General features: G+C 43.2%; 1 protein-coding gene across 1 annotated transcript; it reads right to left on the bottom strand.

Moving 5' to 3' along the window:
- Window positions 1–309: 309 nt before the first annotated feature.
- LOC142385207 (uncharacterized) lies at window positions 310–24,964 on the bottom strand. The gene is made up of 9 exons (XM_075471504.1): window positions 24,257–24,964; window positions 19,516–19,653; window positions 14,912–15,480; window positions 14,434–14,592; window positions 8,766–8,903; window positions 7,897–8,039; window positions 5,016–5,186; window positions 4,727–4,835; window positions 310–4,474 (listed from the first exon to the last, which is right to left on the bottom strand). Exons 1-9 carry the CDS (start codon window positions 24,891–24,893, stop codon window positions 2,546–2,548), a joined length of 3,993 nt encoding a protein of 1,330 aa, XP_075327619.1. The 5' UTR covers window positions 24,894–24,964; the 3' UTR covers window positions 310–2,545.

Raw genomic sequence — 24,964 nt, 5'->3', positions numbered from 1 at the left:
GGATCTGGCCTTTTTAAAACGGCTGATCTTGAATGCGTCATTTGGCCATATGATTGCTCCTTTGTGGGAATAATTAATGAATCTTCTTCAGTGTTTAGGTTTTCAGGTTTTCACGCCACAGCAAAATGATTTTATGCATGTTTTTCACTCTTGTTTTCCAGCTGCTTTGCTTCTTCTTTGTACATCACAGCCACCCACAGCTGACCACCATTTGTGTGAAACCGGTGGCACAAACACCTGTTGATATTTTATCACACTCGTCATTCACCAGATTGCAAGAAAAGACACCGAAACAATCAGCTCTGAGTCCGACGTGTTTATACTCTGAACCTTTTATTAGCTAGGCTCTTATTTAAAGTAGAAACCACACTACAAGTTTTTTTTCCTCTTTACAAAACTTCTTATGTACACTACAGTGCCGACAGTTAGAAATAACAACTCAAATGAGAAACAAAACTCTACTCGAGATAAATAAACTCTGAGGACGTCCTTGTTTTCAACTATAACTTCTGTCACATTTGTACAAAAAATAGATAAGTTCCTGTCATGTTTGTGTCACATCGAAAACCCAAAAGCATAAAAAGAGCTGCGGAGCGCCTTACAATCGGTATTAAGTGCTCAGTTATCACCTCCATCTTCCCAGAGCCACGCGGAGAACGGTTCCGTCTCAGAAATGGGAGTCCTTTGAGGCAGAGAGAGCTAAGGCGTTATCTTTCATTTTCCAGAATTTTGCAGGCTTGTGGTGTGACGAATCAAGGAAAATACAACCCTGCTCTGAGCCATCTTAGTGTAAACCGCAGATATTTGGAGGCTTTTCAGCAGTTTTAGGGACCAATTTAAGGCTTTGCTCTCATTTTTCCAGAGAGAGCTTAAACATGCGACTCCTAAAAGGACAGAACTCGTGCACCGCGTGTCTCTGGACCATCGAGTAGTTCACAGTTAAGGACAGGCACTGGGGAAATGTCGTGGGCTACATTAGCAAGTGGGCTGTACTCTAATATTGACAGTAAAAAAAAAAAAAAATGTTTTTTTTTTTTAAAAATCAAGACACTGACGACGAAAAGTTCCACAACTGTGGGACATGCAGGCTGACTTAACATCAGATACTCGTCATAATTACAATGGACCTTCAATAATTTATTGTAACTTTCAAAGACAGGAGGTCACTTCAGTCCCTGGCTGATAAATAAATAGTTCATAGACAGAATGCCGAACACCGAAGAGAAAATAGATAAATAGTGCTTTGGAAATGAGCTCTCAACAGTGTACCATCTGTTTTCAAAGTGTCGAAAAAACAGAATTTAAAACACAAAGCACAGAACTATAGAGGCCTGACTTCACTGTAGACTTGGAAGAACCTGAAATAACCCCGTTGATGATCTGACACAATCCATGATCCAAGGTTTCTAAATAACATCAACAGTATTTACACAGATGTTGATATAGACATTAAAAAGTGCCGTAAAGAGTCACATTTTGCAAGTGTTGACCTAAAGCATATCTATATTGCTCTTTGATTTCTGTCACTTCTCTCCAAATCTTCCGTTGACTCTCCAAAGTAGCTGCATATTTGCCAACATTTATCTGCAGACGTGTTGATCATTTACAGCCACCTGAAACTTTAAGCTGTCCAGTAAATTTTCTTAAGGAGACAAATACATTTGTGGATGCGTCCTGAAAGCGTTTTCCTGAGACTCTGGAGGCTGAGGAGCGACAAGCACAAAGCAACCTCAATAATCTGAGCTTTGATTCATTCAACTGCCTGACTGAACACTGTATTTTTGTACGCTGGAGCTTATTTTAGAGACTCAATTTGACGTGGGGGTCTCCTTTTGTTGAGCAACTGAACTGGAACTGATCAGAAAAGTCGCCTCATTAACGTTCCTTGTTACAGTTTTCCACCGATAGCTTTAAAATCTGAATAAAAACACTGAAACGCAACAAAGTTTTACATCCAGCAGATTACTGCTGAGCATTATTGCTCTAAATACATCATGAAGGAGAGTCCTGACATATTCCGTATCGATCGAGGTGTGTAGACGAAATACAGTAGAGATAATGTAATATCGGATCAATACGCGACTGTATTGCGCAACATCAAGGCCTGGCCCATCTTTGTTCCAGAAACAGTTAAAGAAAACAACACAAGAAGCCTTAAAAATGGAAGCATTCGCTGTAAATTTTACAAAAAGGCCATCCTCGTGACCTTTTTTTTCAATAAGTAGCCAACAAACGTCTGCAAAAATGTTCTTGTTTCCTCTCTTCAACAAACCAGAACCAGACAGCAGTTCGGCAGACCAGAGAGCTCATTCAAACCATGAACCTCAAGCTTGATTTAAAACCCTTCAAAACGAATAGTTTGGTTACTTCCTGGTTTCAGTAGAGTCTAAGCTAGTTCAATCCAGCGGTCGGGATATTATTAGTCCAACACACTGTGCCCATTCAGGTACACTCGCCTTTTTTTACACCGTTTTACAAACACAACCCAAATAAAACCTCGTACATATACAGTCATTTAGATCAACATCCGTATGTACAAAAACTCCTATAAAATCTGCTTCTGCTCCTCTTCATGTCGTGGGGGAGGGGAAAAGATGGAGGGGGGAGGTTGGGGGAGCGGAGGAGGTGGAAGAGGGGGAGGAGTGAGAGGCGGCGAGGCGGAAGGAGGAGGAGGGGGGTGAGGAAACGACTGTGCCAGAGGGTACTGAACCTGCACCTGGGCTGAGGTTTGGTACTGTGGTTGTAGGGGGTAAGAACCGGGTGGCTGTGGGAGGAACGACTGCGGGGGGAGGAAGGGGTGAGAGGGGAATGTGGGGTGCTGAGGAGGGAAGAAGGTTTTGGCAAACTGGTGCTGATAAGACAGATGAGGTGGGAGAGACTGGGAGCTGGTGAGGGGAGTGTTTGGTTGAGACATTAATGGAGGCTGGAAGTACGGCTGAGACTGCGTGGTGATGCTCGGTTGGTGTGCAGGATGGAGATGGCTCATGTGAACCGAATGTGGAGGCCCGGTCTGACCGAGGAAAGAGTTTAGAGTTTGCGGCTGAGCTGGGAGGGAGGGATGAGAGAGAGGATTTTGGGGGAAAACTGGAGGTGTGTTAGGAAGATGGGAGTGTGGCAGGAGAGGGGGGAAAGACGGAGGAAGCATCTGAGGGAGCAGAGGAGCCGGCAGGTGCTGCATGTACATTCCTCGCCTGGTGGCGTCCTGTGGTGGGAGCATCTGCAAACCTGCAGGTGTCCTGGAGTCCGAGTCTGAACTTTGAGTCCATGCCTCTGGGACTGCTTGTGTCCGTGTGTCTGCCAGTGTTCGATCTTGCGTGTCGGCTGCTGTGTGTGTCCATGCGTCGGCCTGGGAGGTGTGTGTCTGTACATCCACAGCAGGCGAGCCCTGTGGCACACACTGTGTCCGTGTGTCTGAAAGGACATCTGGCATCAGGTGGAGTGAGTCCTTTGGGTGTGACTGAGAGGAGGGAGGCAGCTGACAAGAAGAAGAAGAAGAAGAAGAAGAAGAAGAAATAGTGAAAGCATGGAGCGTGACGCGGGACTCCGCTGGAGGCTTGGGATTTGTCAGTGGTGAAAAGGAGGCCGACAGGGAAGAAGGTTTGGACAGGACAGTAGCAGAAGGAGAGGTAGAAGATGAAAAAGAAGAGTGCAAAGAAGTGACAGCAGATCCAGTTAAAGGCGACAACGTTGCAGAGGTGGAAGACTTAGAAAAAGTTGGAAAAAGGGATGATGGGGGAGCTGAAGAGGAGGAACTTCTACTGGAAGACATTTTCCTGCTGTCCAAGTGGCGATGATGGTGGTGATGATGAGGCTTAGATGAGGCTCGGGGTTTTGCGTCCTTATGAAGAAGAAGAGAGGCAGAGGGAGGCGGAGTGAGAGGTGAGGGAGATTTATTTTTGCAGGGAGGAGAAGTTGGAGGTTCTGCCTTCACCTGTGCCGGAGGAGAATCGGGTTGTTCAGACTTTCTGTCTTCTTTTGGGCTCTCCCTCAGCTCCTCTTTGACTCTTCTAATGTTCGAAATAATGCCGACAGCATGTTGAGACAACAGAGATGGATGCTGCGGTCGATCATCATGTTCCTCCTTTTTACACCTTTGAAACGTCCTTTTTTCTGGCATATCTCCCTCCTCGTTCTCTTCCGTTATCCTCTTTTTCACTCCACTCTCATCCTTCTTTTCTTCCTTCCCCTCCTCGTCTCCATTCTTCTCGAGATCCACCGTTTCAGCCTCCTCCAACTCAGGCCGCTCCTCCTCCTCTTTCTTCACCTCCTCGTCCTCCTGCTCTCCCTCGGCTCTGTAGTACTGCTGTAGGCGAACATGCCACGCAAGGCTGCAGACAGCAGACACGGTCTTGAACTGGTGGACCACGTTGCGCGGGATGAAGTAGACGTCATTGTGGCACAGGCGGATGCGAGCGTAACGAATGCCCTCCCGTCGCAGTTGGTTCAGTTTGGCATCATCCACCCACTGCACGCACTATTACAAGAGGAAGAGACATTCTACATGTAATTAATTGATTAATTAAACCGTAAATAACAAATACTAAACTCACTCTGCCTCCAGAAAAAACCCTCAAATCACTAACTTCCATTTTCTCTCCAGCAGGTGGCAGCACCAACCATCAGTTAGACACTGCTGCTATTTCTATATCTGGGAGCAGTGCTTACTGTCATGCTTTGGGTGCATGTAGGTGTGTGTGTGTGTGTGTGTGTGTGTGTAATGCAACACCTGAGATAGCGGGGGTTCATGTAAGTCCAACTGCAGCCTCTCAACAACATAAGGGAAATCAGCGGCGTGGAAACACACAACATCTTTGGTTACACGAGGAGGCTCCGAGCTGAAAAACAAGGCGGGGAGGAGGAAAGAGGCATTACATGCTATCTGTTCCTGAGTAAGTTGTGTAAATCCTAAACGTGTGTCGCCTTTAGATAAATAGCTGTTGACCAAACTGACATCAGAAGTGTGCGGGTCTGCGCAGGTGTGTGTTTTGAGCAGCGTGCGCTGCTTCATTGCCTACTTTTCCACGGCGCAGACGGCCTTCAGCACCCCAACAGCCGCCGTGGTCTGACGCTCAAAGCCCTGTCCGATGTGATCGGCGTGGGCCCGAGTCCGGTCCTCAAACAGCATCTCTCGTGGCTCGCTGGTCCTGGGCAGCGACTGCAGCAGGTTCTTCACCTCATTGGTTGAGCTAAGAGGAAAAAGTGCCCACACAGTTCATGTCTGCTTTCCTGCTGTCTAAATACAGACAAAAAATGACTAAAGGTGAGTGGGATGCTCCCTCTTCCAGTCTCTTTGTTTGCCGTCTGCTATTTAAAAGCACAATGCAGACTTCACCCGCTGGTACTGATATAATCTTGGCTGTCTTTTCTCTCAATAAAATCCAGCTTCTAAATTGAGCCTCCATGTCAATCCCGCGCGGTACGCTGGAAGGTTACAAGCAAGTTGACCCTCAGAAAACACAGCAAATCTATTTGGGAAGTTAGTTTGTTTTTCATGCAATTATATAAAGCACAAATGAATTGAGCGTCGCCGTGTTGTTAACTGTAGGTACAACAGAAAAATAAAATAGGCTCTTTTTTTCTTTACCAGTTCTTCGAAGGAGATCATTTACAAACAAATCCAGAATTGTTAGTCATTAACAATGACTTGGTTGTTGAAATACACACACATGTTGACTATTGTTGTATGTGGAAGCACCTTCCATCCTTCAATGTTTTACAGCATACTGTAAAACAATAATAATCATATGCATGTGTCATATCTGAGCTTTCTGAGCTTCCTTCTTCTTATGTAAATTATTTTCCACGCATGGACCATCCTCAACTGGTCAAAATCTAGAATAAAGAACACGGAATCAGTAACATCCTCTTCTGAGCTTTTTGTCAGAGCTGCACTTGAAATAATAAAATTCTAAATGAAGCAGACACACAGTCACGCCAGAACACATACACATCCAGTGAGTTCACACTCGGCTTCATGCATACGGAGCGGCGAGCCGAGGAGTAAAAGCATAAAAATGAGCCGTTCTGCCAAACAATAGAAGTACTGCAGTCAGCTCTCTGCTGGATCAGTGACTCACACTGGAGCTGCAGTTAGATTCAAACACCAGCATAAACACGCACACACACACACACACAGAATCCGCGAGATTCCTTCGAGAGCGTTACGCAGACACGCACAAACGCATCAGAATAGCAGCCAGACTACCCGTGCTGAACACTGGCGAACTGTGCGCTCATTCATTCACAGATAAGAAGAGCGAGGTATGAGCTGCTGGAGGAGGAAAAAGAAATGGAGGAAAACAGTGCAGAGTGGTGGGGGGAGATGAAACCACACACACACACACACACACACACACACACACACAGCTCAGTGTGACTGAGCTGACTGCAGGCTGACAGTAATAAATGTAAAACCAGGAAAGATAGTATAAAGGGAGGAGTGCTGAACTGCATACGATATTGGAAGTCTGGCGTCGTCTATGGATCTTTAAACATCCTCTATAAGTGAGGTCTTGTTGTTTGGTGTGTCTACGAGTGTGTGCAACATGCTGCCTGTGTATTAATGGCCAGATAAAGAGGAGGGGTGGGGTAAATACTTGGCAATGATGAAGGAAAAGAAGGAGAGAGGTGGGGCGCGGTGAGATAAGGCAGTAAAGCAAGTGCACAAAGGGGGGAAAAAGGGAGAAGGAGAATCTGACTTTCTGAAGAGTTATGCATATATATGGATCTCTTTCTTTGCTCAGTTTTGTTCATCTAAATTATTTAAATATTCTGATGTAATTAGACCCAGTTCAAACTTCACAATTATCAAGTTGAATTCTCAGACTCTCAGAGACTTAGCCCTGACCTTCTCACTCAAACTACGGTTGAAAAAATGTCATGAAGAGATGCGGCCTTTCCGAGCAACCCATCTTTCTTTTGTCTTCATCGGTCAAACAGCAGCCGATGACTCACAGCAACCAAGATCCCGTCCTTATATCTTTCTCAACTCCCCGACACACGCAGTTATGACAAAACTCACTTTCATAGATCCTGAAAACAACTGCGATTGAACTCTACTGTAGATCATCTTAAAAGAGGTAAAAGGAGGTAAGACAGATGTAAGAGAGGCAGATGTTCAAAGGTATCGTGGGGAAAAGGACAAACACAAGTTGGGAGAAGATGAGAAGATCATTTTATAATTAAGAAGAGGTTTTAAAAAGCTTGTTGATTTATCACCATAAAATTCTTCTTACCAAAATATCTAAACATGTTCAAATCCTTATTATTTAGGAAACATTTTTTACTCTCAGCTCAGGAAATAAAGAAATCAATTGTTATAAAAAAAAAAAAACATTATCGCTGATGTGAACGCTAAAGAGCAGAAATAGATGAAGGAAAGGAGGAATGTGTGTGGTGCGCACTGTCCCGTGTTTGGCTCACAGCCATGTGAAGCAGCGTCTGATGTAAGGATGATCTCATCTGAGCGGTGAGCCACACACCGCTAACATCACACACAAACACCAGGCAGCTCTCACTCACTCACTGCCTTACTCTCAGAAAACGGGCGCTTGAGACAGCGCCTTCGTGCGAGCAACGCTGACACTGTGACACCGTTAAACAGAGATGGGTAATTGCCTCATCCGGCACCGCTTGACTACAACAAAGCTTCATGCTGTTACAACGGATGCTGCTTCAAATTGGCAAGGAGCGTTACTCCTCTTTAATAATCAGTCCTAAAGGGGCAGCCCAGGAGAGTACAAAGGAAAGCTGGCTCAATCAGGAATAAACAAGCACACGCACACCATGACACTCCTAGTGGGTATAAAGAGTGAGCAGAAGGACCAAAACATTCAGCTTATTGCATTTACTTCTGAGAGTATTCATGTAATGTGCACAGGTTACCACAAGACTCACCGTTTTCTTTTAAAAGGAGACTTTGGTATATCAGCTACAGGTATCATCTGTTCTCCTGGTCTGACCCACATTATTGGACCGTCGTCGCTCTCTGTGGGACTCATGCTCCTCAGATTGGAGAGTGTTCCCCATGGAAGAGTCCGCTGCAGTCAGACAGACAAGAAGACAATACTGAGGAGGGGAAACCACATGTGGAGAAAATGCTGGCCTCCCAACACTTGTCACTGGTATTCCAGATGCTTTGGAGGCTGTCGAACAGATCCAAAGCCACTGCTTTGAGGACGGGAGGGGGGCCCATTGCGTGCAAGAGATTTAAAGTATCAACAGAGAACAGCAAACAGACGACATGCTTGTCGCTCCTGCATTTTGGGAACAACAGCAAACGCAATACTTTGAAGGTCTTTTACCGCAAAGCAATTAAAAAAAAAAAGACTTCTTGAGTAGAAACTGGGCGTTGCATCAAATCAATTCACACACCACTTAACGCCTCGTTTCCCAACCACCGTTCAGAATATTCTGTGCGCTGATGAGGTTTGTGTCTAACAGTATTCTCCAGCGGTGATGTAAATGCATCTAAATATTTTGGATAGGTCCAGTAATCGACACATATAAGAAATAGGCCATTTGTGAGGCGTGAGTGAGGAAACGTTGTCCGAGTTACAAAAGCTTACTTAAGATTTTAGAGGAAAGCATCTTGACAAATTTTTCTAAGTGCTGCTTTGCATTGAAAATCTTTAACTGCGTATCAAAGCGAAAGTCAAGCCCCTCTCATACATTCCCCGATGATTTTCAGCCTCACATCCTGACTGAGTTGGAGCAAACAATGTTCTTGTATCACAGTAAAATATATCCACACACTTCAGACTCACCTTCAGGAAGGGGGACTCCTCCAGCATGTCGATGAATTCTGGGAAATAGTCCCCGACCTCTTCGTCCACAGCTCCCACCAGGCTGATCTGTCTCATTGCTCCGGCTCGGTATGTACCGTGACTGTAAGTCCTCTTCACCTGATGAACAAGAATACACAACATCACCACATCAGTTTGGTTCTTTTTCTGCAGGAGAAACAGATGCAGGTCGAGTGCGCATATGAATGTTTGTGTGTGTTGGCGTTTTTTGTGTTTCTGTTCCACTGATGTGACTCAGATTGTTTGCTGCTTTTCACTTGGCGGGCAGAGCGTCGTGTGTCTGTGAGACGGTGCGTCTACCCGTCTTTTGTACCCTTGGCCCTCAACAGCGTCGCTGTGTATGCAGTACGTGCAGCATGTGGCCTGCATGCTGTACTCTTGGCTGATCGGGAAGTGTGTATTCGTGTGAGCTCGCCAAATCTTTGGCCGCACGCCTTGAGTGAGTCACCACTTGACAACGAGGCAGAGATAAGGGGAGGGAGAAGGGAAGAGAGACACAGCAGAGGAAGAAGAAGAAGGATACCCGGGAGAGGAAGAATGTGTAGAAGCGAAACAGATGGAGAGAGGTGGTGAGAAACAGGAGAGACAGTTTAGGAAGACAAGCTGTGAAAGAAATATATTTCAAACAGGGGAGACGGGACAGAGGAAGAAAAACTGAGAGGTTGGTAATAAAGGGGAAACCAGGAAGACAATGTTGTAAGCAAAAGAAACAGGGATGAGGGAGAAAAGGTTGATAGAAGGATAGGACATCAGATAAAAATAAGTAGTTTGCAGAAATTTTAAGAGCAAAGTAGATGGAGTGAAAGACTGTGACAGATGGGTGGAGGCTATGTAAACTATAAGTTGGAGAAAGACTGAGGGAGAAGAAGCATGAGAGATCCCAGGTGCATCGCAAAGTGCTGGATCCCCCACATTACTACTTTAAAGCCAAACCTAGAAGAACTCCGTGCTGCAGGAGTATTTGTTTCTTTTTTCTTTAAATAGACCTCTGAGCCGAGTGTTTATCCCTGAACTGTACTTAATACATAAATCAAACAGTTACATATTTCATTTATCACAGATGCGGATGATTTATGCAAGGACAGGCCAAGCCACGTGGCTGTTTGTTGTGTCGTTTCATCTTATTTCTGTACGTCTGCGCCCTATCGCTGATGATGATGACTAAAAGCCAGGAAGAGTTGGGCCACACGTATAAACACGCTGCTTTAAATAGTCTTACTGAGTCAATGACCCAGGTACTGAGCAAAAATATATATATAAAATATATAAATTCAACCTCAAACTTGCAACTAACCGAGTGTCACAGCCACGGTGACACAGCCACAGTGCAGGTGTTTATTTGTGAGTGCACGCACTAATCTGTCCGCATGATTTTAATTAGCTGTGCTTCTGAGTGTCTGTTTCTGTTTACATGTGCATAATTTAACAGACACACACACACACAGTTTGCAAAGAGAACAGTCTCACTATCACAGAAGGGGTATTAGGAAACATGACCCACGTCTCCTTTAAACAGATAAACAGGTTTGACAGTTAGTGGTTCACTCACACTGATGAGTACACACTCACAGCTTGTCTATATTAAGTGAAGGCAAACAGAAGGAAATGGGAAATGTAACAAACTTCCTCAGAGCAGCTTTCCTCCAGATGCTCTAGTCCTGCCTCGCATCTGTGTACGTGAGCGTAAACACACTCTCTGCTAACTATTTTACTCACATTATCTATTTTGCTACTGTCAATGCCAGCCTCGCCCTCTCCTCCGCTGCCCATTTCCCTCATCATGCTCTGGTCCCTAGTGGAAAGTCTATTAGATCACTCTTCTCTCTTTCCTGCCTTCCTTTCCGTCCCTGGTTTACTTGTTAATTCCGTAACAACCTGCAGTGTCTTTCATCAGTTCATCTTAGCCGAGGTTCATGTGATGCCATTATCTTGCTACTCTATCCGACCTTTCTCTGTGTTATCTGCCTGCCTGCAACACCCTCCTTCAAAACAATCTGTCTCTCTTTCTCAGTCATTATGCCCGTTCAGACTCAAGACAACTAAGTCTATTAGTCCATTAGCCTGTCCTGCGTCACAACAAAGCTTCTGACTGCTGACTGGTGCCTACGACACAACTGGACACACTTTTGCTTGATAAGCTCTCTACCTTTGCTCAGCTAAAAAGAGAGGCACGAGAATGCACCTTAAAGGGATAGTTCGCCTCTTTTGACATGAAGCTGTATGACATCCCATACTAGCAATATCGTTTATGAACATTGACTGCGTGCTGTGTAAACTGTGCAGACCGAAGTGCAGACCGAGCAGTCCCCTGCTTCCGAGCAGTAAACACCGTAACAGGTGCGGCTGTCGGCAGGTGGCAGCAGGCAGTGATACGAAGGGAGAGAAAATAGCGCCAAGCGATTGTGAGGTCTGACTTTTTCCTGGACAACGATTTTGTGATGCAAATGTATTACTCTTTTGAACGCATATTGTTTTGAGACGCTTTATTTTTTAAACCCCAGCCAACTAACTTTAGAAGCTAGCACTTTATTTGGCTTTGTATTAATCTCTTGGTGTTGTAACTACATTTCTACATTCACTAGACAAGACCCAGCAAATTACCTCAGTCCAAGCTCAGCATATATTGACTGCTGGGCTATGCTCCGAGATAATGGAGCACTGTAATCTAACATAATCCTTACAAGCACAGGAAATAGCCTCAATCAGGTCCCTAAAAAACACACCAACTTTGGTGGCTGCAGTCACTTTGTGAACATCACAAATACGCCGTGGGCTGCTGGAGGTTCAGACTCCAACAACAATAACAACAAAGAAAAAAAAAAAAAAAACAAGCTGCGGTACTTTTCCTTTCCTTCTCTCTCCTTTCTGCGCTCTTATAGAAAAGGCAGCAGTGCAGTCATTCATTGCTGGAACACAAAGCTACTACACAGCAGAGCAGAACCACAGGGTGGAGATAAAAAGAGTCAGTGAAAGACCAACAGAGAGAGAGAGGGACACGAAAAAAAAGCATGGAGCACAAAAGAGAAAGAAAGGTAGAAAAAATGTGGATGATAAGCCATTAATCTCTGGGTGTATACCTGTCCCTGTGTAAACGTTATCAGTATGCATGCTCACATCTGTTCGTATGTGTAGACTGTATATCTACATCCCAAGGTCACTGCTGAGAGCTACGAGGGAGGAAAAAATTAACAAGGCCAGTGGACAATGACGTTAGCCCTGCAAGGAACATTACTCTTACAAGGGACTGCGTAAGAGACGGGTTTGCAGGGAGAGATTAGATCAAATGCGGACAATGGACAATTTAGAGATTTATTCAATCTATTAAAAAAAAAAGGATGCAGAACTCAGGGATGTGTTGTGCAGGCAAACCTGGCTAAAGGAAGCAGTAGGATTTCTGTGAAGCAATAAGAAGCCAGGGTAAGAGGGATAGACAGCATAAACTGGTCTACCCCCTGTAGTTCACACACACTTAAAGTGAAAAAGAGCGGGCAGTATCTCAATACAAAGCCACTCAGGAGGTTTGAGGCAACAAAAGGCTTTTCAATATTGAACTATAGACACAAGACGACTCTATGTGAGGAGGTCTAGCTGTGACACTACTCGGGAGACAATCCAGGACAGCCAACACCAGAAAAAAAAAACAACACACAAACACTCCTTTCTTGTTTTTCCAGTTGTCATCAAAAGGTTGTGTAGTTTAGTTCCAGGGAGGCTGAGAGGTTTCAGATTACAGCTGCAGCGAAAAACACCTTTTTTATGTGATTCTGACTCTTCAACTCGACTTACTTTGAGCCTGCTCCCTGCCTGACAGCTCCCATCTCTCAGTCTGTTAACTCATCTCCCTGCTTTCTCTTTATCTTGCTCCCTCTTCCATCACTGAGACTTTCTTCTATTAATCTTATTTCTTTATCTTTTTTTGTTTTGCTTTTTCTTTTCACATTATACACTTATTTCCAATTTCCCCTTCTTGCTGTCACCTGAAATCTAACCAATGATTGCTGCTCCTGAAGTGAGAGAAGGTACAAAAATGTGCCCGGCACATGACTGTGGTTGTTAACAACGTTTTCATTTAGCTTAAGAAATCAGACATCAGTATGCCAAAAAGCTGTTTTAATGCTGAACAGATGGAGGCAGATGCTTAAACCAGATGGCTAAAGCAACAACTCAACTTCATCAAGTACACAAAGGTTACTGAGTGCTTTCAATCATAAACATTCCCTATTCTTCACCAATCCTCTTCATTTCTTCTTATAGTTACAATCTGAAATGCCATAGAACCAATATTTTGGTAGAAAAGGCAACATCTAAATTCTGGCCAAAGTATTGTAGATGCTGTATGTGCTGGAAAACGACAACAGCCCGATGGTGTACACAGATTTCAAGTCTCACAACTGGGATTTGTTGTAGTAGTGCTTAGGAAGGCTAACACTATCTAAGTAGGTTAATCTGGAACTACCTCGCATTGTTAGGAAGCTGCTGTTAATAATAATCAGTCTTTCAAAGTATTTACATTGTGTACGTGTGTGCAGGAGAGTATTCACATAAGAGCTTAAACTGAACATGTTCAGTGGTATTTGCTCTGACTTTCTGGTATCATTACATCCTCTTTTCCTAGAATTATATCTCACTTGTTTCTCCATTCATTCACTTCACACTCTTTTCATCCTTACATAAAAAGTGTACATCCACAAAGCAATCCCAGAGCAACAATTGGTCTCAAAGTCAATCTGCTGCATTCGCAAAGAACAAGGACCATTACAACAGAAAGTTTGGCCCCCTACGTAGTCGTAATATACAGATAATGACGTCAGTGTGCCACCACATGAGACAGACCGAATCATCAAAACTAATAAAAAATAAAGGAAATAAAGGAAATAGAAGTTACTTTGAGTACATAAACCCGTGCACGCTGCTGTATTTCATGAACTAAAGCTGCAAACATACTCCTGTCTATCTCAACCTTCTCTCACACGCCCAAAATACTGAGCAGTAGTCTTCCCGTTCATACCTACACCTTGAATGTCTTCCAAAAATCTTTGTGAAAACACAGCACTTAAGCAGACACACCCCTGTTGTGTCTTCCAGCCAAACCCCATTCACGCAATGGGTTTCCTAGCACGGCACCAGAGCACACAGCAGAAAAAAGGTGTGTGAATTAGCTGCATACGTCCCCACCTCTCACTGTGTCTGCATGCCTGCATGTGTGAGAGGGTTTAAAAACAAGAAACTGTTGTGTAGACCCTGATACATGCATCACTCCCTCATCTTTTACTGCTACATATGCCCATCAACTCATGTCTTCAAAAAACACAGAAAACACCTGTAACGTTATATGACCTCTTGGTAAATTCGATCCCAACAGACAAACTCCTCTTGCTTCTCACAGACAGTTCTGATGCTCAGCATGAAACGAAGGACAGAAAGTAACTTGGAAGCAAGTGGCTGATGCTATTTTGGACTTCAGATGGTCTGATAGCTCACCATCTGTTTTGAGCTCTCTGGGTCTTCAAGCTCAGGAGCTGAATAAGCAGAACTGTGTTCACTGTTCCACTTACGTCCCACCCACATCTCACATTGTACAGTCTCTATCAAATCTACGCTCCACTTTGTCCGATTGTGTCTGACTGACCTGAGAGTAGTAATTAGCCATCGTGGTGGTTTCTATGTCCTTCTTTCCCAGTATTTCCATTTTGACTGGAGCTGATGGGAACTTTGCTGAGAAGTATTCCAAGAAGTCTGGTGAGTAGCTGGCTTCTCCGTGAACAATTCCCATGACATAATGAGCTGCCTGCAAAAAAAAAAAAAAAAAAAAGAGAGAAAAACTCAGCAGAAGAACGGATTATGTTTCAAATGTTTTTCATGAGTAGTATGGAAAAAAAAACTCAGCAGTAAAAGCGCTGAATTTCAGCTTTACAGGTTCAATGTGAGCAGTATCTTTCAAAGTAGTCATTATACTAAACAGGGTGGGGAAACATAACATTTCTCAGTCAATAATATACCACAGTTAGACAAGATTACAATAACTTAACATGAATTAGTCAATCAGATCAATATTTACATAAATAAATATATATATATATATATATATATATACACACACACTGCACCTGGGATTTGTTCTCACTGAACGCCAGAGTGATAAACTCCTGGGCAAATCTCTGCCTCTGCTCTGTAGAGAGAGACGAGAGTTGGGATGTATAGGCATGAGCCACCAGGGCTCCTCCATTAGGCTGGCTCTCTATGTGAATGTATGGGGCGAACTCCAGGCCGACCAGACCAGGATATGAGCACTTCGGGTGGACTTTGATTGGGAAATGGATCTTAGGGGAGGATGACGGAGAGTTGTGGAGAGTGGAGTTACAGGGGGACTTCGATGCAGAAGAGGGAGACAAGGGTGTGAGCTGCGAGGTTTTGTTGTTGGGTGGAGGGTAAACGGGTAGAGGGGACTTGAACGGAGACAGGGGGGAGTTGGTTGTTAGTTCGGTGGAGGAAGATGAGTTCATCGATTCCGAGGAAGGAGGGAGGATGAGCAGGCCAGCACAAATGGTTTGGCAGGAGCGGTGGAACATCTTCACTCGCTTGTGCTTGTCTCCTTCTTTGTGTTTCTTCTTCTTTTTCTTCTTCACTTTTCTTATTTGAAGCTCCTCCGAGTTGATCTTTGCTTTCTCTTTTTCTTCTGGACAGAGAGAAAGAGGGAAATGACTCGATTACAGGAGGAGAAATTCTGAAAGCATTAAAACAATCACTGGAGTAAAATACTTTTAAAGAATGCACATTACCTTATAGTAAGAATAGACCACATTACCTAAGTTGGGCACTTTTATATCAAATCCAATTCATTCAAACAATTTTCCAGTGACTTTAGTGTTCTCTATGAAACAAATCTAGTGTTCTCTGCTATAAAACAACCAACATAAACACAGATGGAGAATTAAAACGATACTTTGGTTCATAATAGCCTCTGTCTCTTCCAATAATTTTTGTAACAACATAGATAGCTAACCTGAAATCACAGATTGATCTCCTTTGCTCAACATAAAGGACACAAGCGGACATCCACTCGATTTGAGTATTAACAGGTATTTAATTATCTGCTCAACAGCCCTTTTAAGCCAGTTAATACTGTCATATGTCTGTTCGGGCCAGAGATAAGAAAACCCACAGTCTTCTTAAAATTGTAAACATATAGGCAACATGTAACCTCAATTGTTCTAATAAACAGTCATCATACATCCCATGACTTATCCTTAAGTTATGATTTGTACTTCTAAAACATCCTTGAAGGATTTCAAATGCAATTTTTCCAGAATGGTATCAGCATAACAGGCTTAACTAACAGGAAACTCACCCACGTGACACTCAAAACAACCCAATACCCGATATTTTCCTCATCTAAGAAAGTAATCAGCACAAACTGTTCTTCGGCAAGTGTGGACGGATAACTCGTAGCTTTTCTCAGATGATGTGAATCTCCTGCAGTGTTTACACAAGAGGGCCCTTAAATGGAAGCAGATATGGCTAAGCCAGGAAACACGGTTTTATGAGGATAGACAATACTGTACATGACAGTCTGCATCTTAAAAGGCTAAACAAAATGGAACATGGAAACTTAGATCAGTTAGCAAACTGATTCATTATTGCTCAGTTTTATTTATGTTTATGAGTGTGTGCGTACACATCCGTGAGTCACACACCGACAGAGGTGCTGCTCTGTCAACATCATTCAAACATCAGCTATCACTTTACACACACATACACACAGTTTCAGTCTGGCTTGTACTCCACACACGCCCGATGCCAGATGAGGGAGGAATGGGACACAGAATGACAAACAGCAGAGAGACAGAGAGCATTAAAGAGAGCAACGCAGAGAGAGGGTATTTGCAGTACAATACAGGAGCTGCTAATCCAAAAGCTCTTTAACCCTAATGTCACCCCTCCCCCCCAAATTCTCTCTGAACGCACACACAAAATCTCACCCTTCGTCAACCCACAAAGCAGCAGGATATAGACAAAACAAGTGGCGCATGATCAAACAGCTGGATATCGCAGTTGTGATGTGAAACGCTATCAGGTGATGCTAAATATGCAGTTTTAAAGTCGTATGTGTCTAATTACAGACACTGTAAGCTGAAGTTGGAAATCAATACATTCATTTAGCGTTATTATAATAACAATATTCAGCTAATCGCCCCAATGAAACAGTTTATCAGTCATCACAAACCACTTAACTGCTTATTTATTCACTGTAAAGCCTGCAATTCAGTTCAACCATACTTATGTTTTGGATTTAACAAAAATATCCAATTCATTATTACATTTTCTCAAACTGAGGTTTAAGCTCGTAAATCCAGCATCAGTCAGACTTGTGGTAAGTCATATCAAATCAATGACAACGTAATATTTTCGGCCCTAATCCACAGCAACCTCCACATAGAAGTCTGCGACAGCCTCTTTGGATTCAACCAATATAATCCACCTTGTGGAAGCATCCCAAACAGTGAATCCCTACTTTTTCTGAAAAACTAAAATTCTGTGTGGGCCACTTTGCTGAGCAGTCATAATCAGTTTAAGGTCGGATAAGTTCCCGGTAAAATCAACAGACAGACAGACAATCTCAGTGGCACTAAAGCAGCCGTACGTTCACAATGGTCATTTGCTGCTTATTGATTTCCTATACATGTCTCCACTGTGTGCTTCTTTCTCAGTGCAGTTCTTTTTCATCTGTAAACTTAACACTCTTCCACTGATTAAATTCCCAACTTTTCCCTCGCTGTCACTCCTCTTCTCCATTTGCGAATTTAATACTGATTAAATGCCACACTCACCATGACTGAAAAACCTTCTGAAGGGCGGGGAGGGCGCCCTCCTCGTCGCCCTCTCAGCTGACTGAAAATCTCACTGTGTATTTCACTGCGTCTCTATTATCGTAAACACACATGATTAAATACCAGACTCTCTCGCAGGATTAACGCGCACTCACTCTCACTCGCGGTCTCCTGTAAGACCGGCCTTCTCCTAACTCACTCCCCACATATAATGAGATGATGAATCAACATTACGAGGGTGCGTGTCGCTTCTACAGAGAGCAGGAAGAGCGACATATCACAGATAATCTCTCTGTAATTTTCATCTGCAGCTATTGGTCATGGTATGTGGCTAAAGTACCACTAAGTCCTTGAAATGTCACAGTGTGGTCTCGACATTCCTGCATGGAAGACTGCCAATCTGACAGGAGCCTCAGAACAAATCAAATCAATGGAAATAACACTGGCACTCACATAGATATATGACTCAGCGATATTTGTTCACATGTCCGAGAAGAAAAAAAAGCCTTAAAGTCTTAAGCTAAAAAAAAAAAATACACAGCTAGCACATGGCTGAACTCAGACTACCCACACAGATGGTGGCGGATATTACGGTCACAGTTCTCTGCAAATCATTTACTTGTGTCAAACGGTTCACAATGAGAGTCGCCCATGCATTTACAAACACAAAAGAGCCTGACTAATATGCAACAGGGCTGGCAATAGCTTCTCATATATCTATTCGTTTTAGTTTGGTGAATGCTGCTCGTCATGTACTATCTGACATTACCTCAAAGAAGAACATTTTGTGAAAACTCTAAATGGTAAAGGATTTTGCAGCTGCTGGTATATGTTTTTTTGTTGGTAATTACATACATCCAGCTACAAGACACAGGACTGTAGGAGATGGAAAAACGTGTATTATAAAGGTAACAACTTGAATAACTACTTTTATTAACTATTCTCTTACTGGATAAAAAAAAAAAAGAACCTTTACTTTCATCTTAATTTTCCCTTGACTTCTGCTGCTCTTGTTTTATTTCTCTGGAAGGTGCCCTGAGATGATTCTTCTTGCAAATTAGTGCAATATAGACGAACTGATATTAAATTTTCTTATACAACTTATATGTTAATAAACATGTAACATATGCCGACATGACTTTAGAGAGCCAGCAGGTAGAGATACATGTGGAGAAAAGCAGAGAGCGGCTGGTAGAGACAGAAAAATAGCAAAACTGAGAGTGAACGAGACGGGGCCAAGAGTGGGAAGATGTTGACAGAGAAAAGCTTGTTCTACATATTTTGGTACCCTGGCTTGTCTCTCAACTTCTCTTGTTACAATTGCCACCATGGACTTCAAGATCGGCGTGCACACAAACACAACACAAGTCACAAGGTCTGACGAAGCAAACCATAAACACTGCTTGTGCATGTGACAAGAAGCATAGCACAAAAGTCAAGGATCAAGCTGTCGGAGAAAAAAAATAAACAATAAGAAACCGCCGTCATGCTTCTGTCATACTGTCCCACCGTCTCCTGCCAATGTGTGCTTACTGTGCTACATCAGGCCTTTTATGGCACACTATTAGCCCTTTTGTGTATGCTGTAAATGTTACATAATAATGATAAACTGTGCAGCCAGCAGCCTGTGGAAGTGGGTCATGTTTTGTTACCTTAGCAGCAGATTTGTAGTGTCACCATCGAGAGCTTATTTCTAATAAAACATCAGGTATGACTCATTTTTTGGGACACTTTCTGATTTTTAATATAACAAATGATTACATATGACTTATCCATGTTGAAAGACGTTTCAACACCCTGTTGAATCTGTGTAATATGCATGTAACTTTTTCCAGGTTTGTTTCATCCCCCACAAGTCATGTGCCACGAGTGTTTCCACCAACCTTTAATCGGCTGCTTGACTTCTCCGTTCTCCCTCTTGATCTCGTTCATCACTCTGTGCTTCTTCTTCTCCTTTTCTTTCTCTCGTTCCTTAACCTTCTTCTTCTCCCTCTCCTTTGGCTTGTCCTTGGTGGAGTGCTCTGTGGATACAGGGAGGTAGGACTCAGCTCTCCGTGGCAGAATTACATTGCTATGACAGATGACCCAACAAACACGCACTTAAATGTGTGAGAGCACCTCATTCGCTTTGATTTGCTTCTCTAACCGCTTAACTGTGCTCTTGCAGAGCTCCTCACCTTGGCTATCGTGCTCAACTTTTAATTTCGGTGATATTTCTTTTACAAAATATTTGGATTTTTATTTGCCGGTTGCTGGAAAAGAAAAACAGCTCACAAATCCCTTTATGACTGCAACAGTCACTGCAGTTTCACTCATAACCTTCAGCGTCCTCTCATCAAGACTCACTCATGTTTTTCCATTAAATTGACTATTTTCAATATCCTCCTTTGCTCCTTCCCTCTTAGATGTCCTAGAAGCCTCTTTTGCTTTTCAACATATACTACTTCTTGCAACTTTCTGCCAGACAGACTCATCTGAGTGGTGAAGGAGTATTGCAAATTCAGAAATTGGAGTGCTCTCTAATGCAACACTCACGGCAAATCACTTTGGATGAGAGAATCGGTTTAAAATGTAAATATTGCACCACCACAAACCTCTCCAGTTATTGGAGAGCTTTCTACAAGGCATGATGGCACACTGACAAACACTCCGAGCCTTCAGCTGAGCTACAAACGCCTCAGCTTTCTTAAAATAACTCCATTTTATTACTTGCCTCTGTTTAGTCCTCATTTTCTTTCATTTCTTTGAAAGAAACTTCTTTATTTCTTCCGTGGTACTTTCTTGCTGATCCTTTCTTTCCAAAGAACTTTTTTTCTTTGAACTCGGTCAGATCTATCTGTAAAAGGAAGCCGTGTTTTCAGACTGTTCACTCTCCTGTGGACGTAGGGAGAGGGAAAAGCGAACACAGCGTGGTGGACTCACTGTTTGCCAGATCAAAGGAGAAAAGCCTTTGAAAGTAGAAAGCCTAACAGGGGCAGCAGAAGAATTAGAGGTCCACCAATACACTCTTGCAAGGATAACAATTAAATAAATACATTTCTAACTTAAGTAGGTGGCTTTCCTCTGCCACTTAACGCATGGTAGCCGTGGCTCTCATATCCTGTTGTTAATGTGAGAAATGCCGCGAACATTAGCAAACTATTTCCAGAACCATGCAAAATAAATGCTGTAAAATTACAAGACGCTGTACGCTGCCTGGCGGAAAAAGGCCCGCTTCAAAACATCAATTTAGCTCCACAGGAAGCAGCCTACAAAGACAGGCTCAGATCTACTGCCAGATTTTTAAAAACATCAGAGCATGCCAGAACTGTAGCATTCATAAAGAATTACATTTACAGCCAGTGGGTGATATTAGAGCAGGTGGCTGACCTGGCTCTAAAGACACTGGAAAAAAAGCCTGACAGAGAAGTATTGGACTTGAAATGGAGAGAAGGTTTCTTAGGCAAGGCAAGTTTATTTGTAGAGGACAATTCGTACAAAGTGCAAAGTTTCTTAAAGGGTTAAAACAGGGCTGTACAGGGATTATGCAATCTGAGAGCCCACCCTAAGGCTTAGGGGTCACAAGTTACGACTGGAAAGTAACTTGAATAGTCAGAAAATGTATCATATTTGGGATTTTTCTGTTTTTCTCCTGTTGTTTTCCGACTTTATTGCAGCAGCTGATTTTTAGTGGGAACACAGCAGGAGGTTTTCACCATTTGGAGGATCGCAGGACAGATGTTAGAGGCTGTCAGTTTTTAAACTTCATCTACACCCCTGCTTGCTTAATGTTGAGAGCTGGCGGTGAAGAATCCAAAACTCTGAGAATAAATTCAGCACACTCAAAGTGTTTGCTTGTAAGTGTAAATTTCCTAATGACAACCAGCTTCTCCCACTCACTTTCTGAGCTTGAAATTACTTTGTTTTGTCAGTTTAAACCTGTGAAATTGGCACACAGCTTTGCAAATTAGTCTGCAATTTGACACTGACAACCTCTGGAGGGTGCTCCCTGCCTCTTGCCAAAAGCACACTGGGATACGCACAAACACCCTGTAATACAAAAATATATGAAAGAGCTGTAATAAAGTGATAAAGTGGGCCGATTCTAATCCTGACAGACTGACCCTTGACGAGACTTGCCAACAGCATCTTAGAGATTACAGTCAGTGAAGGAAGGACAAAACAGTTGGTTGCATCTTTAATATGTCATTTACGCACCAGATGTCCAAAATAAAACACCCCGAGTTGAAGAATTTACAAGAACTGCTGCTATGTTACCTAAAAAGACTTGACGTTCCCACATAAAGTGCCCTGAGAGGGGTTTTGTGGTTATTTGACACATAAAACTGAACCGGGACCCTGAATTAGGTGATCACATCGCGTATAAATAACCTGCATGTAAACAGCGGGTCTCACAAGTCATTTAATAACAACATCCTGACCACTGGTAACTTTTTATGTCAGCACTTTTTTTGTAATATTTTTAGTTAAATTGTCTTCTGAAAGTTTCCACTACTCTTGCTCCACTTGTTCATTCGACCATGTTAGACCTATGTCTCCTGTTTCAGCACCTAATGTGACCATTGGCTTCCTAGTACTTGCCTTCAGCCTCCCTCCAACAAGCAACGCTGCCACTAATAATATTACAGCGAGGATTTGATACTCTTTGGATCCCTGTACGGGCGGATTCTTTCCTTGCAAGACGATCAGAGCAAAATTGGGCTTCGGAGAAGTATTCCCTAAGCCGACGGTCAGCCCCTGGTTCAAGGACGCTTCCTCTCAGTTATGTCCATTTGCAGACCTGCTGGCCATTGAGAGCAGTTTGTTTCAGTACTTCATTAAGGGTATTATTCAGGGCCGCATTCAATTTACCACAGATGAACAACATCTGTCGCAACATAAACAAGAGCACTAAAAGGTAAGTTTAAAGACTGAAAATGCATTCATTACAGAATTTATAAAGGAGACTTTTATAACACTTTTAAAGCAAACTACAGTGTTGTGTAATAAGTAACACCAGCAAACATTTGTTCTGAAATCCGTATAAGCCTGCCACCTCTTTACGAGAACGAAATTAATGCGACTTTCGACACAATCCGTTTCCAAGACTGTTTCAGATAATGCAGGGCAACGAGCCAACCAACACTTCCCATCCCGGTATCCTGCTTGACTGCAGTGGCTGTTCAGAGTGTGTCCATAACCTTTTAAACTATCCAACTGGAAAAGGGTGACATCATGCACTGGCGTACACTGACATGTGCCCATCCGATCCCCCAGCTTAGTGTCTTAATACTGACACATAAAATAACACGTACAAGTACTGGCAAACAAACATGGAAGCATGCATCGGATTTAGAGACTCTGGTTTGGTGTGACAATGATGAATTAAGACAAAAATAAAGAAAAAAAAGGAGCATGATACACTAATGAGGAGGAGTCAATAAATGGAAATGAAGGGCTTTTGTCTTGGTATCCATTCAATCTATAAAATATGGAAAGTCCTCCCAAGGAAATAATTAAATTGATCAATAATGTGACTTTTTAAAACACACAGGTAGGCCTTATATAAAAAAATTAACTTTATGGTATTTTTTTTTAGTACGGTCAAAGGTTTAAATGATTTTTTCTGTGATTGAACGATGCATTGTGGAAAACTAAAGTGTTTTAGGACAAATTCATCCATACTTTTCACTTTTATCCGCTTTTATTCAGCACACACACACACACACAACTACACAATCTCAATGGAGACGAAAGGTTATCACAAAAAGATGATATGCGACAGTCAAACAGATTAAAAGGTGGAGTGTTTGAGCGAAGACAACATTTTTCTGAGTGTGTTTTACTGTTTAAACGAGCAACGACGCTGTGTTTTCGGTCATTTCAGCCTGAGGTTACAGAGGGGGGCGTGGTGCTCCACCATAACAACACTAACGTATAATGGCGGGCGGCTGTCATATTGTTATGACAGCAGCGTGAGGCTCTGATACACGCACAGCTTCAAATAAAAATAATTACACGCCATGTCACAAAATTATTTACCTTAACTGTTAGACGTAAATAAAATATCTCACCAATTTTGCCAATTGGAATTTTTCCATTTCGACAACACTGGCTTGAGAGTTCAACTCTTCTTTTTCGATAGAACTAGTTATATTCAGTCAAAACATCGTAGTTACGTAACAAATCCGCCGCAGCACGAGAGCAGCTGGTTACAATACAACTGCCAGGTCGCGCGACTAACTGCCCTGGAACGTTGGTCTTGTAGAGCTCGAGGGTTTACAAGCTAGTGAACAAGCGACGTAAGCTGGCAGCCATGGTCCACGGATTCATCGATTAAAAGGAGCTTTACAGTCACTAAACACGATGTAAACATTTTCCCTGGTGACCTAACATCGACAACAATAACACCAGCCGTATATTACAAGATATTACACAACGTTAAGGAGATAATTTTGAACAGTAGCTAGTCGGGACTGTCCAGACGAATTTGAAGGCACTCTCCGGGCCACATGTTCGGCTGAATCTACCACGAGACAAGGAACTATAAAAGGGCAGAACTCTAGCCTACTTTAGCTGAACACAACCCAAAGTTTATGAATGAAACTAGCACAACAAGAAAGGAAAAACATTATGATGGCCTACCTTTGGGTAGTAACGTGACCTCTCCATTTTCTCTTTTCACTGCAGAAATGTTGTTAAACCTACTGACATCGTTGTTGTTACTAACGTTACTCCCGGGTCCGGAGGTCACAGACAGTTTATGTTTCTTTTTCTCTTCCACGCCTCCCTTCCCCTTCTCCCTCTCCTTCTCTTTTTGTTTATCTTTGCACTTGGTTTTTGAAGAAGAAGGCGCCTTGTGGAGGAAGAAATCGCTCTGTTTGAAGACTTTGTGCGTGCTTATTGGTGGCTGGGATCCACCGGTAGCAGGCACCGGAGGGTTGCCGCTGCTGCTCATCTTAACCGGACTAAAGCTCCACGAACCCGGGCTGCTGCCATAACTCTGCTGCGTGGGCTGCTGGAGTTTCTCTTTCCCGCTACCGTTGCTGCCCACACCTCCGTCCTTGCTGAGTTTCTTGGGTTTGACGCTCCTCTCCTCGACTCGCACCTTCTTGGGCGGCGGTTGGTTGAAATCTCGGGAAGGCTGGGAGCGGTTATCCGGGTGTCCCTTCGCCTCGACTGGTTTGCTGAGCGCGCTTTTTACGGAGGCTACTGCAGGCGGAGCAGAAACAGCAGCAGCAGTCGCTCCCGAGAGGTGAGCGGAGCCCTGTGAGTCAGCCATCTTGAGGCTTCTGTCTCTATTTACTCTCTTCCCCAACGGCCGCCTCTGCTGCTGAATTTTTTTTTTTTTCC

Source organism: Odontesthes bonariensis, chromosome 8 (assembly GCF_027942865.1).
Source record: "Odontesthes bonariensis isolate fOdoBon6 chromosome 8, fOdoBon6.hap1, whole genome shotgun sequence".
Lineage (NCBI taxonomy): Eukaryota > Metazoa > Chordata > Actinopteri > Atheriniformes > Atherinopsidae > Odontesthes > Odontesthes bonariensis.
This window is presented reverse-complemented; position numbering and strand designations above follow the sequence as displayed.